Raw genomic sequence first — 14531 nt, forward strand, 5'->3', positions numbered from 1 at the left:
ACACGCTTGAGGTATAGAGCTCTGTCCAAAGCACAACCGCTTTCTGAAATAAATTAGTTTCTGCACTCCTGGGCTTCGAAAGGTGTTTTAACTACACTGAATACATGCATGTTGTAGTTGTAGTTTCATCTTTGTTGTATGCTAAATGTATCAATACAGTCTTGGAAACCATGCACCCTATTTTTGCATTTAATGATCTTAATCTGTGATTCATGAAAATAATTATAGAAAATATTATAGGAACTATAGAATTATTGCATCTTTATGAAAACCCATACAAAGTGATCTAAACATAAACAAATTTAATATAATTTTTCAACAATTAAATATTGATTTATATCACAATTGCATCCCTTATGAAAATGTTTTGTCAGCAAAGAGCATGCCTGAGATTAAATGAGACATACTGTATATAAAATCAAATAAATTAAATATCTATTTTTAAATTTGTATGTATTATGTAATTTAGTCAAAATGTGCAAAAACTGTGAAAAAATTAATTGTATTTAGGATACATAAAATGCCAACTATGAAAAAGACCAAAGACCAAAACAAGACAAAATTCTCCTCTCAGAATTATTAAAAAATGTTTTCTACAAGTCCAGGGGTGCAAAAATGGCCAAAGCTGAGAAAGACCTATACATTGTGAGTCCAATGTATCTTGTGTTGAATGTTTTCAAATGTCAAAAAAAAAGCTGCGAGTGCCAAGAAAAATGTGCAAGTTACGTCCTGGCACCCAAGTGCCACTTTTCTTTCATTCATCTCAACCCCATCCGAATGTTTGGTTAAAAGCTGTGAAGTCCTGACCATGAAAAAGAGATGAAAAGGGAACGAAAGAGGACAGGAAGAAAGTTTGATGGTGGTGTTTTGACAGTGTTAAACTTTACTCTGAGGCCTCAACAAATTGCACAGAGAATCTGTCTGTGCTGCTCCAAAACTTTGTTTTCTTTGAATCAATTGAACAATATTTATTAAAAATAAACATTCCACACAATTTCATAATTAACAAATGTCTTTATTTTATATAACTCTTAATATGTACATTTTTACACAACTATTTACAAGTTTATAAACCAATACAGTACAAAATAACTTTTTACAAAAAGAAATTGTTCTTTTAACTTATTTGAAAGAATTCATTGAACCGTTTTAAATTGTTTGTGCATGTCGTGCTCTCTGTCAGAAGGCCAGCTTCTCTCTCTCTCGCTCGCTCACTCACTCACTCACAAACAGCACAACCGATCATTCCTGTTCAAAACCAAATGTTGTGTTATGAAAGAAAACAAATCTGATCTCATATAACATAATTCCAGTACATTTTGTAGGGTGTGTTCACATTACATCACAGAAACCAACTGAAACTACAGCAACACGAGATCCAAAACACAGGAAACTGTTCGATAGCTGTTCTAGATTTACAAACACTGTTATATGCACGAACATCAATTCTTTATAAGGTGCAAGGTCAGGGTCAGCTTTAAGAGAAATCCTGTGATCTTTGGCTCAAATCAGTACAGTAGAGCAAAGGTCTCTATCAAACACAATATCTAGCCTATTGTTCTCCCTTGTGATCACAATTCCAGTTCTACAGCCGATAGTTACAAAACAAGCTCTCCCGACTTTAAGGATTGTTCTGAATCACATTGGTAAATAGATTTGTGAAGAATTTTCAGGAAAAATGAGCACATACGGTCTACAAAAGTAAAATAAAAACTGCTGATGGGGGAACAGAATTATAGAACGGTAAATACTCTTAAAAAAAAAAAAGAGAAAAGGTTCTTCAAAAACACCTTTCTCTGGTCACATCACTCTCACGAACACAAATGCAAACACGTCACTCAGCAACATGCACACCAGCACCAAAACTTCAGTTTGTATAAAAATTCTTCATAGAAAATCCATTTTCAGAGCCGGTAACCAGCACCGGCATTAAAGTCTGTTGTGAGTCCATAAAGTCTTCTTATATCAGGCTCAGTGGAGGAGCAGAAAGATGAGTATAGAGATCAACGTGACGAAACTTGAGACGGGAGACACACGAACACCCGAACTGCCCACGCTCCTCTGAACAACTGGGATCATGGCAATAGGGTCATCTGAAAGTAGAGGAGAAGCATGATGAGTACATTTCGCGACCGTGTAACTTGCGTAAAGTCACTCTAACACCTCGGCTTGAAAAGTCCAAAAATTCCACATCTTTTTCTAAAGCAAATGGACACGCTGCCAAAAGCGAGGAAAAGAAGTTCTCACCTGCCGGAAGCCTGTTTGATGGGTTGTGTACTCCTCCAGCAGCCTTTATTTCCATTTCATCATCCTTCTCAACTATCTTTTTCTTGTTCTTGGAGCCTAGAATATTAAATTATATAGTTGGACTGTAAGTAAGGCTTTGGTTGTCCTTGTAATTCAGTAAAGATCGCAGAAATGTCTAGTTGGTAATGCAAGAGCTGATTTGACTTACCGTGAGATCCAACAACATCCACCTTCAGTCTCAAACACTCCTGTCCATGATGGTGAAGAGGTTTGGCTGTGGAAAACAGAGTGAAAATTTAGAATCGGAATCTGTAGTACTATAATTGAAATAATAATAAATAATTGAATGTGTTATTAAATGCTAAAACAAGCATTTTGTATTTACGTTGGTTTCATAAGGTTTTGAAATTCAAGGAAAAGGAAAATTTTATGACATATGGTGTAAAAAGTAATAGCTTAGTGCACATATAATAAATATTGAAAAAATTGAATCAAATATTGTTTCACAAATATCCTGACTTTGGGGAGTCACACCACATGACATGACAATTTGTTGGTCACACAACATGCACTTTGTGTGTTTAATTTTAACACACAAACTTCAAAGTTTTAGTTTTGCATACTCTCACAAATACAGACGTGGATACTTACAAATATAGTAGTAACTCTCTCCCTGGCGAAACTCCTTGCCCAGAGTGAAGGGAGTGAAGCGCTGGAACTTCTCCGAGAACTTCTCTGGAGCGTGAGGAGCGAAAGGTCTGGAACACTCCCAGCGCAGCTGGTCGAAGGACTGCGGCTTGCAGTTCTCATAGTCCTCCAGCTCCACCATATAGAGCACGTACCGCTCGGCCTCCTGGGATGGGATCTCGCCCCGTGCGTAGTGAGGGCAGATGATGTCCAGGTAGTCATTAATGCGGACATCCACGGTGTAATCATCCCATAGGAAGCTGGAAGAAAAGTGAAAAAAAAAAAAATCCATGAATGGCTGTCAACCTTCAAAACACAGACACACCTCAGGAATAAAATGGCTCCAAAAAGAAACTTTATGTTCACAAACAAACAGAAACAGTGACACGAAACGGCCCCAGGCAAGCGTCATCGGTGCAAAGCAAAAGCGAGAGCTACACCCTGATGCACGTGTGGGCGTGTAACGTGTGATCACCCTTCACCTGCTGCTTTTATTTGGGTGAAACACCCTGTACAATCCCTTTTTCTTTTTCTTTTCTTTCTACTCTGCATTTTCGTGTCACGTTGGGTGAAGGAGTGTTTAGGGAAATTGTTCAACTGTGTTTTTCTTAAAGTCCTCAATGAAAAGATTTCCATAAGCATTTTGCTTTGTTTTATTCTGCTCACGTATTTCACTTTACATTTTAGAATGAACTTGAATCTCCCTTTTAATTTTGTCACACAAATATGCTTGAGGGGAACCCCATATAGGGGGGTTTATATATATAAACTTAATATAAATTATATATATATTTACTTTGACAGCTCTAAAATACTTTTTGTTAAAACTTTTTTTCTGTGAAAATCCCTTGACTTTGTGTGATCCATCACGACCTCTTCCTTGTTCTCTTGGTAACAGAGATGGAGCCGCTTAGACTGACTGGCTCTCTGAATTGGCTCTACATGTTTTCACAGCCTCCTCTCTGTCTGTCTCTCCTTTTATTGTCGTCTCATTTGCTTTTCTCATTTTCGTCTGATCTGAGCTTCCCTGCTGCTGTTACCAGATGTACAAATGACAAATCCACAGGCCTTTCAGTATGTTGTGCTTTCATGTTGTCATTGATTTATTATTGTGAATTTTGTCTCACATTTCTGAATAACGCAACATATCTGAATAAATCACAACGTTTTTTCCTTAATACGCTCACCCCCGCTTTGACCATACAATGCCCCTGTTCAAACCACATTGGCTGATTAGCTTTGTGATTGTTATAAATGATACATTTCCATATACCCAATATCATCAAACCCAATCACTTTACCATAACATTTACTCACACGGCCCTCACGTGAACCGCCATCAAAACACAAGGCGGCCTCTTTCCCCCCATATTGCCCTTTGCTCTATTACTTTCTCCCTTTTGGCACATGTATTTGTTGTTGTTGCCATCAGGAGCAGTGGTTAAATGACGGACAGACACACAGGCTCCTGACGGGCCCCCTGTTGTCCACTTCAACCCCCTTCATCTCTGTCTCTTTCCCACTGTGCCTCTGCAGTAAGCATTGGCCGACCTGTCTAAACAGCCTGGCGGTCTATTCAGACGGGGGGTAAACATACACATCACTGCGCTCATTAGCCCCGCTTAATGCAGAGATTAGAGTCAGTCTCGCACGGCTTCTAATCAGCAGTGTGTTCAAAAGACAGGGTGCACGCCTTGCTAAGCCAGCTGACTTTTCTGTGTGTGGGAAAGCGGTGTTTTTTTTATGCGTATTCAATATGCCAATCAACACATCAGAACTGATGAGAGATGCTAAATGGTCAAAGTGATTCTAAAACAGAAATCAGTGTCAGAACGGTTTCGGCGGTTTTAGTTTCGCTGTTTTTCTTGGGAACTAGACTGTGTGGTTGATTGCCCCGTCTCACTTCCTCTGAAGTCCCTTTGAAGCGGCTGATCTGGAGCTGTTTGAAACCTGGTGGCAAGATCAAGACAACACCACAAATTGGGTGCCATTAACTCATCCCCCGTACATCAGCCTAAGGCACTGGTCTGATCTCTTTGCCTTGAGATGCACAATATATTGGTACCATATCGGTTATTGGCTAATATAAAACATTATTATATTGGCTAATATACATAAATATTCCTGATGAATGTCATGAAACATCATTATGTTTATGTATGGGGAAAATAATTGTATTACTAAACATTAGGTCTATTATATTGTTACATTTTAATTATACAAAGGTTAAATGTAATATTTAACCAATTCAGCTAATTTTATATCATGTTGTGATGCCATATATTTTCTTTAAATATAATAATAATCATCAATCAATCAAATAAATGTTTTTTATTCTGTACATTATAATGCTGTAATGCCAAAATACTCTTATAGCACTTAAAATTACTTAGTTTGCAGTGTTTTATTTTTCATTTATTTTGACAAAATAGTATAGAACATTAATTGGCCATTTATCAGAATAGAATTGGATTATCTGTGCATCTCTAAGTTTAATTTCATACTGAAAGGGTCTGTTGGGCCCTCACACTATGATTCCCATGCCTGTCTAATCTCTCTGAGCTGATGCAAGGCCAGCCGACGATAGCTCAAACAATCCCAGAGCAGCTCTGTTGTGCTTTTCCTCCTGGCGAGCGGTCACTTCAAACGCCGCAGTGGCCACTGTTTCCCGTGTGACACTTGGCTCTGTGAAGGGCCGAGCGTGAGAGTGACGCTGTTGAGTTGTAAGAGGGGCACGGATCCATGTAAACAGCACACATTTCAGGGGAGTGTCTGTACCTGCGGCCCCTGGGGGCCACGCCATTAATCTGTTTATCACAAGACACAGAGGAGCCTGTGTTTAAATGTTTGCGTGTGGGCTTAAAGACTTTGAGTTTAAAGTTGCACTCAGTAATTTGTTTACGCAGACTAATAAGGTTGGTCGAATGAGCCGACCTCCTATATGTATGGAGTCTTCATCTTATGCAAGTGTCAGTCTTTTAAAAAAAACCGGTAAAGACTTTTACACTATTACACAAAAAAAATGTGTTTCAAATAAATTCTGTTCTTTTGAACTTCATATTAAAAGAATCCTGTAAAAATGCACGAGTTCCACAAAAATATTAAGAAGCACAACTGTTTCCAATATTGATAATAATAAGAACATTTTCTTGTTCACCAAATCCGCATATTAGAATGATTTCTGAAGGATCATGTGACACTGAAGACTGGAGTAATGATGCTGAAAATATATTAAAATAGAAAACTCACAACACTGCTGTTTTACTGTATTTGTGGTCAAATAAATGCAGCCATGGTGAGCATAATAGACTTTCAAATACATAAAAAACTACTTTATATGTAAAACTAAAGCTTAACTTGCTCTCAGATACGTGTTTGTCCCCTTTCCCTTCAATAGTTTGTCTGCGCTCCCCCTCTTTCACTTTTGGCTGAATGTTTCAAGCTGTCAGGCGGGTCAGTAATGTCAAAGTTCAGGGTCATATTTTTCAGACACACCCTTACACAGTCAGCAGGACACACACACACACACACACACACTGAGAGACGGTCAGAGCTGTGTGCTTCAGAGCAGATGTACTCACTGCCAACTGCACTATGCTCGCTGTCAGCAGTTGACACACACACACACACACAAACAGAGTTGAGGGCTCGGTTACTGAAAACCTTTAAGACCTGCTGCTTGTCATGACAAGTATTATGATCCTATTTTAGTGGCTTGTTCTCACACTATCAAGTAATAAAACCTGTCTGTTCAAGCGCGTGCACGAAGCTTTCACGCTATGTTTGTCTGTCTGGCTTTCTTTCTCCACTACGAGTATAATATACAGAGACGTCTCAGTCTTGCGCCTTCGTCCCGTTACAGTCTGACAGGTTCAAGGTGCTAAGTCACCACTAAGTCCTTTTAACCTCACCGCTCTCTCACTTTCTTTCCGAGCAGTATGTTCTCGTATTGTCCTTCCCGTCGATTGCATGCTGGTAATTACCCCAGATGTAGCGGAACGGGTTGGAATGCCAGCCAGCTAATCCGCTCTTCCAAACCAGGGATTATCACACTGAGCACACGGATCACACCGCTGCTATTCACCAGCACCGGACTTATCCAATACGGCCCGTTAGCGGGGGTTAAAGTGGGGGTGGGGGTTTACAGATACATGTTTCAAGTCAAGATGGAGTGGGGGTAGGATGTTAAAGTCATGATATGCATATGACAAAGTCTTGAGGTTACAAAGTTTTAGGTCAACAGAGAATAATGATGGTCTCACATACACTCTAGTCTTTAGGGTCCATTTTATTGTGTTAATATGAAGGAATTGTCCAATTCACCTATATTTTGAATTATACTCTGCTTTATGTTGTGTTTTAGGGTTAAAGGAAATGTCTGTAAACTTAACAGATATCCAAATGACCAGTAGGCCTACCTTTTCCATTTCCTAGAGATTTTTTAAAAAAAAATCTTTTTTAAATTATTGAACCCATATTACATTGTTTTAACAAGTTATTGGATTTCACATTTTTCTCCAGTGATTACACAGATATTAGGCTATTTCAGTGACATTTTGTGTGAGTTTAGAGCAGACAACCAAAATTTCACCCTATCCATCACTGTCCTTTTGCTCCACCCCTATCTATTTATATTTTATATATATCTTTCTATCTTCCACCCCCCTTCCTCCATCTTCTCCACCCTCTTTCTTTTCCCATTCTGTTTAAAATCACATTATAAACCTGGGCCTCTTCATTCAGGCTAATTTTTTGGAGAAACATTCCTTTCTTTCTATCTGACCTCTAACCCGTCACCCATCCCCCGTCCTATCTTTCTCAGTCCGTTCCTTACAAATGCCTGATTTCCCCCTCCTCCCTTTGTCTTTCACTTTTAAATGGATGCTAATTGCCTGTTGATACACTAGCTTGTTGTTTGGTAGCATACTGTGAGTTTTATTCAAAGTCAGCACCTTTATCACAAAAAAGTACCTATGAAATAATAAACTGAAAGCAATATAGTCACTGAGAGACATAAAAATGATCATTAAGTGATGTAAGCATTCTGTAGGTGGCGACAGTGAGCTGCTGAAGACGGTGAAGGCAAACGCTTGACTTGAGGTAAATAAGTAACACCAGGAAACAAGTTTCTGGTTCTTTTGTTTACATTTGTGAGGTCACACACTTTACTACACCGACAATTACACAATCTAGCAGACTACAGACAGAAAAACAGGAAAACTCCAACTCAACAGGGCAGTGAGAATCAAAATAGTAATCAGGGACAGAACAAGATAGACAAAGGGGGCTGTGTGGGAAAAAAAAGTGGACGGAAAGATGGAGCAGGGAGGGTATAAGGACATATAAAGAGAAATAGTAAGGAAGCCTGGGCTGGAGATAAGGAGAAGAGAGGAAGAGCTCAGAATAAGGGGCTTTAAGGGTTAAAATGAGTGGGAAACACAGCAAGAAATGTAAAAACAGGCCCAGGGTCATTTATATACATAAAAACTTAACCTGGAACATCAGATTATTTCTGCCGATTATTAATCATCATTACTTAACCAGTTGAAACCCTAAATTGGAACTCTAATCTGTGGAAAAACACAACAGATATGATCCGGAAAGAGCTACGGTTTCGTAATCAATCAACTACGTAGATGGTAGAACATTCTATAATGCTTTGTGGAATTATGGATTATATTTTCCATACACATCCATTTCTGTGTAAATCGGGATTATACAGCACTGGATTACACCGGGGTCTATAAATATATACAGTGATTTCTGTGTGAATGGGTCATTCAGCCAGATTACACACATCTGTGTATAATCTGAGGCTGAACCGTCCGTTTTACAGATTACAGCCCTGCCTACATAGCCGGCTGTTTTTGCGTGCATCTATGAGCCAGAAACAAAGAACAGGGGTGTGTGTGTGTGTCTGTGTAAAGAAGATAGATTTATAGCCTGTCTGTGGAATCTGTCTGGATACGAATGCTGATCTGTCTACTCCCCTCCTCAAGACAACACAGCACTAAAGGCTCAGATACATGTAAAAGATCAAACAAAGTGAATCTGGCTAGGAAGGGATGGACAAAGAGGAAATGGAGTGGACAATGAGTGGACAGCTGAAAGGTCAAGTATAGCAACATGTTTGTTGGAAGGAATCCCAGTCTACTAAATATACCCTAATCGCACATTCCCCCTGCATGCGAGCCAGCAAAACTTTGACGAGGGAACACAAATGCATATGACAACACATATGCGAAAATAAACACATGATTCAGGTTCGAGAGTAATGATTTGATGATGCTAACATGACGAGACTGTACACTTCCCCTTCAGTGCGCTCAGCGTGCAAGCGTAGGCATGCGTCGAGCACAAAAACAGATCGGCGAAAACAACGTCCATATGTCAATCCGGACCTGAAAATCCAGTCTCCTCGGGGCACAGACTCACGCACATACCCGTCAAACCAGAGCATCAGCTCGCCAAAGGCCACGTGCAGAAGATTAAATCATTACTGTCCACTCACACCCATTCAGGTACAAAAACAGTCTAGTGTGCGTTTGTGTTTGTTTTCGTGCAAACGCTTTTACACAACAGGGAGAACTAGGTGATCACGCCAATTAATATTTAACATCTATCTGCCATTGATTAGTCGAGCCTGACTAGTGCACTTACTTACTAACTAATTGAGTTTCACAGACTGATTGAACAATCACTGGCTTTGATGGAAGTCAAAAGCAAAAGGAGAAACCCGAAAACCTGATTAATGGCAATTTTTTCTTTTTTCTTAGAATGTAAGATTAATGAGAAAGATTTAACTTGGATAAATACATAGTGAAAACACAGTTCCCACCACACCTGCCAGATTATGACTAGCTCAAGAAGGGATTATATTTACAATTCTAGTTTTGATGTGTGGGTGTTTGTTTCTAACCTTTTCAATGCTAACAGAACAACATTGCCATGGTCTCTGTGTATGTGTGCAAGAATGAGAGCTTTAAAAGTAGAGATCCGCACAGATTTTTAATGTAGAGATTTTCTGAGGGCTTAGCGTTTCGTTATTACAAACGATTCTTGTTGTGCTTACGCAACCCTTTCCGTGGATGTGGTCCATGTCGGGATTAGGGACCGGACAACACACCAGACTGCTGCCACATAATCCCCTCCAACTCTTTTTCTCCATCTCCATAGAAGTCTCTAACTCAAATTACCAATCCTTCTTTTTTATACCCAGATCCAAGCAGCTCCTATTACTCCATCCCTGTCTCTTCCACCTCATTCTTTTCACAGCAGGTCCTAAAAAGAGTTTGGTCTCTATTACATGATTTCTTGAAGCTATCCCTCCTTCTGTCTGTCTTCAGGAACAGCTGCTGCTTCTCTCTCGATCTCTCTCTGCTGGCTGATATTGAGCCAGGCTCTTCTGAGACCGTGTCTGGTTAAGGCTGGTACACTCATGTTGCGCAACTACGACATTGATAAATTACTCACCGAAAGCTGACTGAATCACAACATACGGTGTGAATCACCTGTGACATCATGAAAACTTCCAATCGGGTCATGACCGTGAGCACGGATTCAGTTCAGTTATCACCAGTTAACTTTTATGACAACAGGTTTATCATGGTGTACGTGAAAAATCCAGTCAAGTCAATGACAATGAGAAGCGGGAAAAAAGATGCCAGCACATGGCCAAAGGTTCTGTTTTACGGTCAACAAGCTTCTGATATCCACAAAAGCCCGTTTTCTTGTTCTCGAATTTCCTGCTAAAAGCCTAATAAATCACTCTGATTGCTGTCATTCATATTGATCTCTGGAAAGTGCCTGGTGACCCGTCCTTCTTCACTACGAGGAGAGATTACAAATGCAATCATTTGATGAAACACACATCAAAGTGCTGTAACGGTGTAATCTGTATCAGTAACAACTTAATATCATACTAAGAGTAACAAGATACCTCCCATAAAAAGCGCAAGCTACTACTAGATATTTTAGTCCAGTGTGCTCATGTCTGTTTATTTATTGCTTTGTGTAGCCTATGTATCTGAAAAAAATTGGCTACATTAAAAAAAAAAAAAACGTTTTCATGTACATCTACAGGTTTGTGTGAAGGATAAAGTATGGTAAATATCATCTAGTAAGACAGGGTGTCAATAAAATGCCCACACAAGTAGTAAAACTAACATGTGTGCATGTATATTTAGGCTGATCTGTCTGTCCATCTGTCTGGTTTCTTCCCAGCTGCTGTCTCTTATACAGTAATTATCATGTCATTCACTAATACTGTACATGTTAAAGGTTAGACGAGAGGCAGAGATAATAATCAAAGCAATGAAGTGTGTGATAACTAACCTGAAAGCGTAAACAACTTGAACTAACATAACTTGCGAGCCAGGGTAATGATTTGCCAAGTTAAAAGTCAGAGTTATGCGTTTCATTAATCTAAACACAGAATGAAAACAGTAGGAGCAAATAACGAGAAACTGCAACAAAACATTGCATAGGCTACACCAGATAAAATAAGATGAAACTATTTAGACTGTTAATGCAGTGCATATAACCTACGTAATTCATTTAATAATACTGCGTACTTTATGGCTATAGTTTACATAGGCTCCAAGCTTTTACAACTTGTGATAGCTATACAGAGATTTCAGATATCACAGAAGAATACCAACAAGAGCTACATCATATAAAGGGGAAATTATTTACATAAAGGTGGAAAACATCGGAGAGGTTTCACACAAATAAAGGAGAATGCAGTAAAATACTTACTTTGCGTTCGAGCTGTTCCAGTAAACACTGTGTCGCTCCGCAGACGCGTACCAGGCGCTGACGCTCACTGCAACACACACCAGACACAGAAAATCCATTGAGTCCGGGATTTAATGCTCTTCAAAGGAATATCTACGAGTGCAAAGGATTGTTTTGCACGTTGAAGATGAAAATATAAATGTGCACTACTGCAGTGCAAGAATCGTTGAAACACTATTGATTCGGTTTACTTGAATAACAGGTTTGCATGCGAGTCTCTAGCAGAAACAGTCGCGGTAAAGTCTGAAGAAATGTGCGCTCAGTCCTCTTTATCAATAAGCTACATAAGCCACGCCTTCAAGTGCAAGCAGCCAATGAAAACAAGGACGCTTTTTATGTCGACACGCCTCTACGCACAGGCTGTCAATTGAAGTAAACAGACTGATGACAATTACTGTAAATCAGTGCTATTTTAGTTTCATTTATACACTATAGTTTTTATTGAAAGCCTATTCTGATGTTATTTTTAGTCATTTTGTGCTTTGTCTTTTTCGTTATTTTTGTATTACCAGTTTTTTGTTCAGCTTTAGTTTATTTCCAGTTATATATGTGTATATATATATATGTGTGTGTGTGTGTGTGTATTATTTCAGCTTTATTTCAGTTGACCAAAATATTTCTAATAATAATAACAACTGTATAATAACAATAAAAGCCCTGAAATAAATCAGCATTTTAATATTAAAATTTAGTTGTCTGACTATAACTGACATCCTTTATATGCATACTAAACTTTTTATATTATAAGTAAATATACAAATATTTGTTTTTATTATAAAGTAACCCAATTTCTTATTTTGTTCATTGTTTAATTGGTCATTTTACTTTTATTTATTTTTAATAATAATATTTTTAATCTTTTTTCAGGTTTTCCTGAATGCAAGTCTGAAATGGCTATATTTCTAGTGTAGCCTACCTGTTTACTGGATATAACCCTGTTCCGCATTAATCATTATGACAGCAAGTTGAGTAATTTAGCGTGGGCAGTGTTTTTCAGTTATGAAATATTACATTTGGAAACATTACGATGCATTGTGTAGAAAAACAAACAAAGCGGGCTTTTCCTGGGTATCAATCAGAAAAACTGTAATCCGCAAAATCCCCTTTTACACCTGATAACCTTATTATGACATCAGCACTAGTCATCAGGGCTTTCCCCCCTCATCCCACCTCCTCAGGAGGGTCCCTCTAATCCAGACCTTAAATACTCATCTTAGGGTCACAGTGGAAAGCAATTATCCTCTCTTTTGCCCAGGTCTTTTTGACTTGAGGGTATAAGATGAGCCGAGTGGAAAGTGTGTCTACCTGCGGACTATTTTGGGCTGGGCTAGGCAGGGCTGGGCAGGCTCATACATGCTCCATGTTGTTGAAGGCTTCAGTTTGGGACGATTAGTCAAAGCTGAGTGTATATGAGTGAGGGTGCATTTCCGTCTGCTTTGAGAGCAATGCGTCACCTTCGCCCAGGTGAACAGGGACATTATGGATATGCAGTTTTTATTCAGTCTGAGAGTTGCAGAATAAAGTATGCTTATGAGCTCCATCGGCGTAGGAGGTAGAGCTCGGAGCAAATGTTCAGGAACAGATCTACCCACAGCAGGCTTTCCTTTACAGTCGGGCTTGGCATCGAGCACTGAGCCCTATCACAGTCTAGGACAGAAGCTGAAATTCCTCTCAATCTTATTCTCTCTTTTCTTTGCTCTAGTACACACTGTCTTTTTTGTTCTCTCACTTCCCTCCTACACAGTAGCCGATGCTGTCTATAAAGTGTGGAGATCTGTGTAAGACTGTTTAGAATTTGTTGGGCCATACTGTCCACTTGTGTGTATGTGTGTGTGTATGAGTATGAATGGGCAGTTATCCAGCGTTCAGAGCGGTGGCTGAACAAAGGCCGCATTTGAATAACGGACTGCAGCTTTACAAAGAGATCAAGGTGTAAACGACTTCACCGTTCAGCTTGGAAACCCTGCATCCAGTACAACACAAATTCTCTAATGTCCTGTGAATGTTATAGTATGTAAAAGTGCTCCTTCATTGTTATTGCAGCATTCAGCCAAAGTGACCATTTCAAAGTGGCCCTCGGGGTGATTTAGCGAGGGCAACTTTGAGGTAACTGCTTGCAGGACATCCCAAAAAAGCATTCATGATGAAAAATGAGAAGAAGGGTAATTTAATAACAACATCTTATGAAGTGCTGTTTAGAGTTAATTTAGCGTTTAAGCTGTCAAGTTGCTAATGCATATCCTCATGGGCTCAGGAGATCTCGTCTGTGCAACAAAGACATTTATTCCCAGCTTTGATTAGCTTCTAACTTCAAATGGGAATGATGAAATATCTCATGAAAAATTTATTTATTCCTCATTGTGAAACAAGTCCTAGCTGTTATCCTGAGCTGAATGTGTCTCCATGGAACAATTACTTTGTTTGTTAGTTGCCTGACATGCAAAATTACCTCCATAATTATGCAACAAAAGAACTGGCAACAGTAATAATATTGACAAACTTTGGCCAACCTTTACATGCTTCAAGCTGTGTCTGCCCTTTGGGCACCAACAGAAACCATTTATATGTTTTGGTTTCTGCCTCACCTGAGTCAATAATTACTTTTTTGTTAATAGCATGTAACACTTGCTCCTAAAATGGAGAAATGGTTAGAGTGGGTAGGTTAATAATGATCAAATATGGAAAAGTTGGTTATGTGGTTAATATGATAAAAGGTGAAGATGGGTGTAAACGCCGTTGGGGGTTTGGTTGGAAATGGGAGTGTATCTCTGTTTCGTTGTGTTAAGATACACCCAGAGGCT

The 14531-nt window shown here is 39.1% G+C and overlaps 1 protein-coding gene across 1 annotated transcript; it reads right to left on the reverse strand.

Moving 5' to 3' along the window:
• Positions 1-994: 994 nt before the first annotated feature.
• On the reverse strand, positions 995-12004 carry efna1b (ephrin-A1b). The gene is made up of 5 exons (XM_084088077.1): positions 11692-12004; positions 2899-3194; positions 2456-2521; positions 2248-2343; positions 995-2093 (listed from the first exon to the last, which is right to left on the reverse strand). Exons 1-5 carry the CDS (start codon positions 11787-11789, stop codon positions 1972-1974), a joined length of 678 nt encoding a protein of 225 aa, XP_083944203.1. The 5' UTR covers positions 11790-12004; the 3' UTR covers positions 995-1971.
• Between the last annotated feature and the right edge of the window lie 2527 nt (positions 12005-14531).

Source organism: Abramis brama, assembly GCF_963993115.1.
Source record: "Abramis brama genome assembly, chromosome: 17".
Taxonomy (NCBI): Eukaryota; Metazoa; Chordata; class Actinopteri; order Cypriniformes; family Leuciscidae; genus Abramis; species Abramis brama.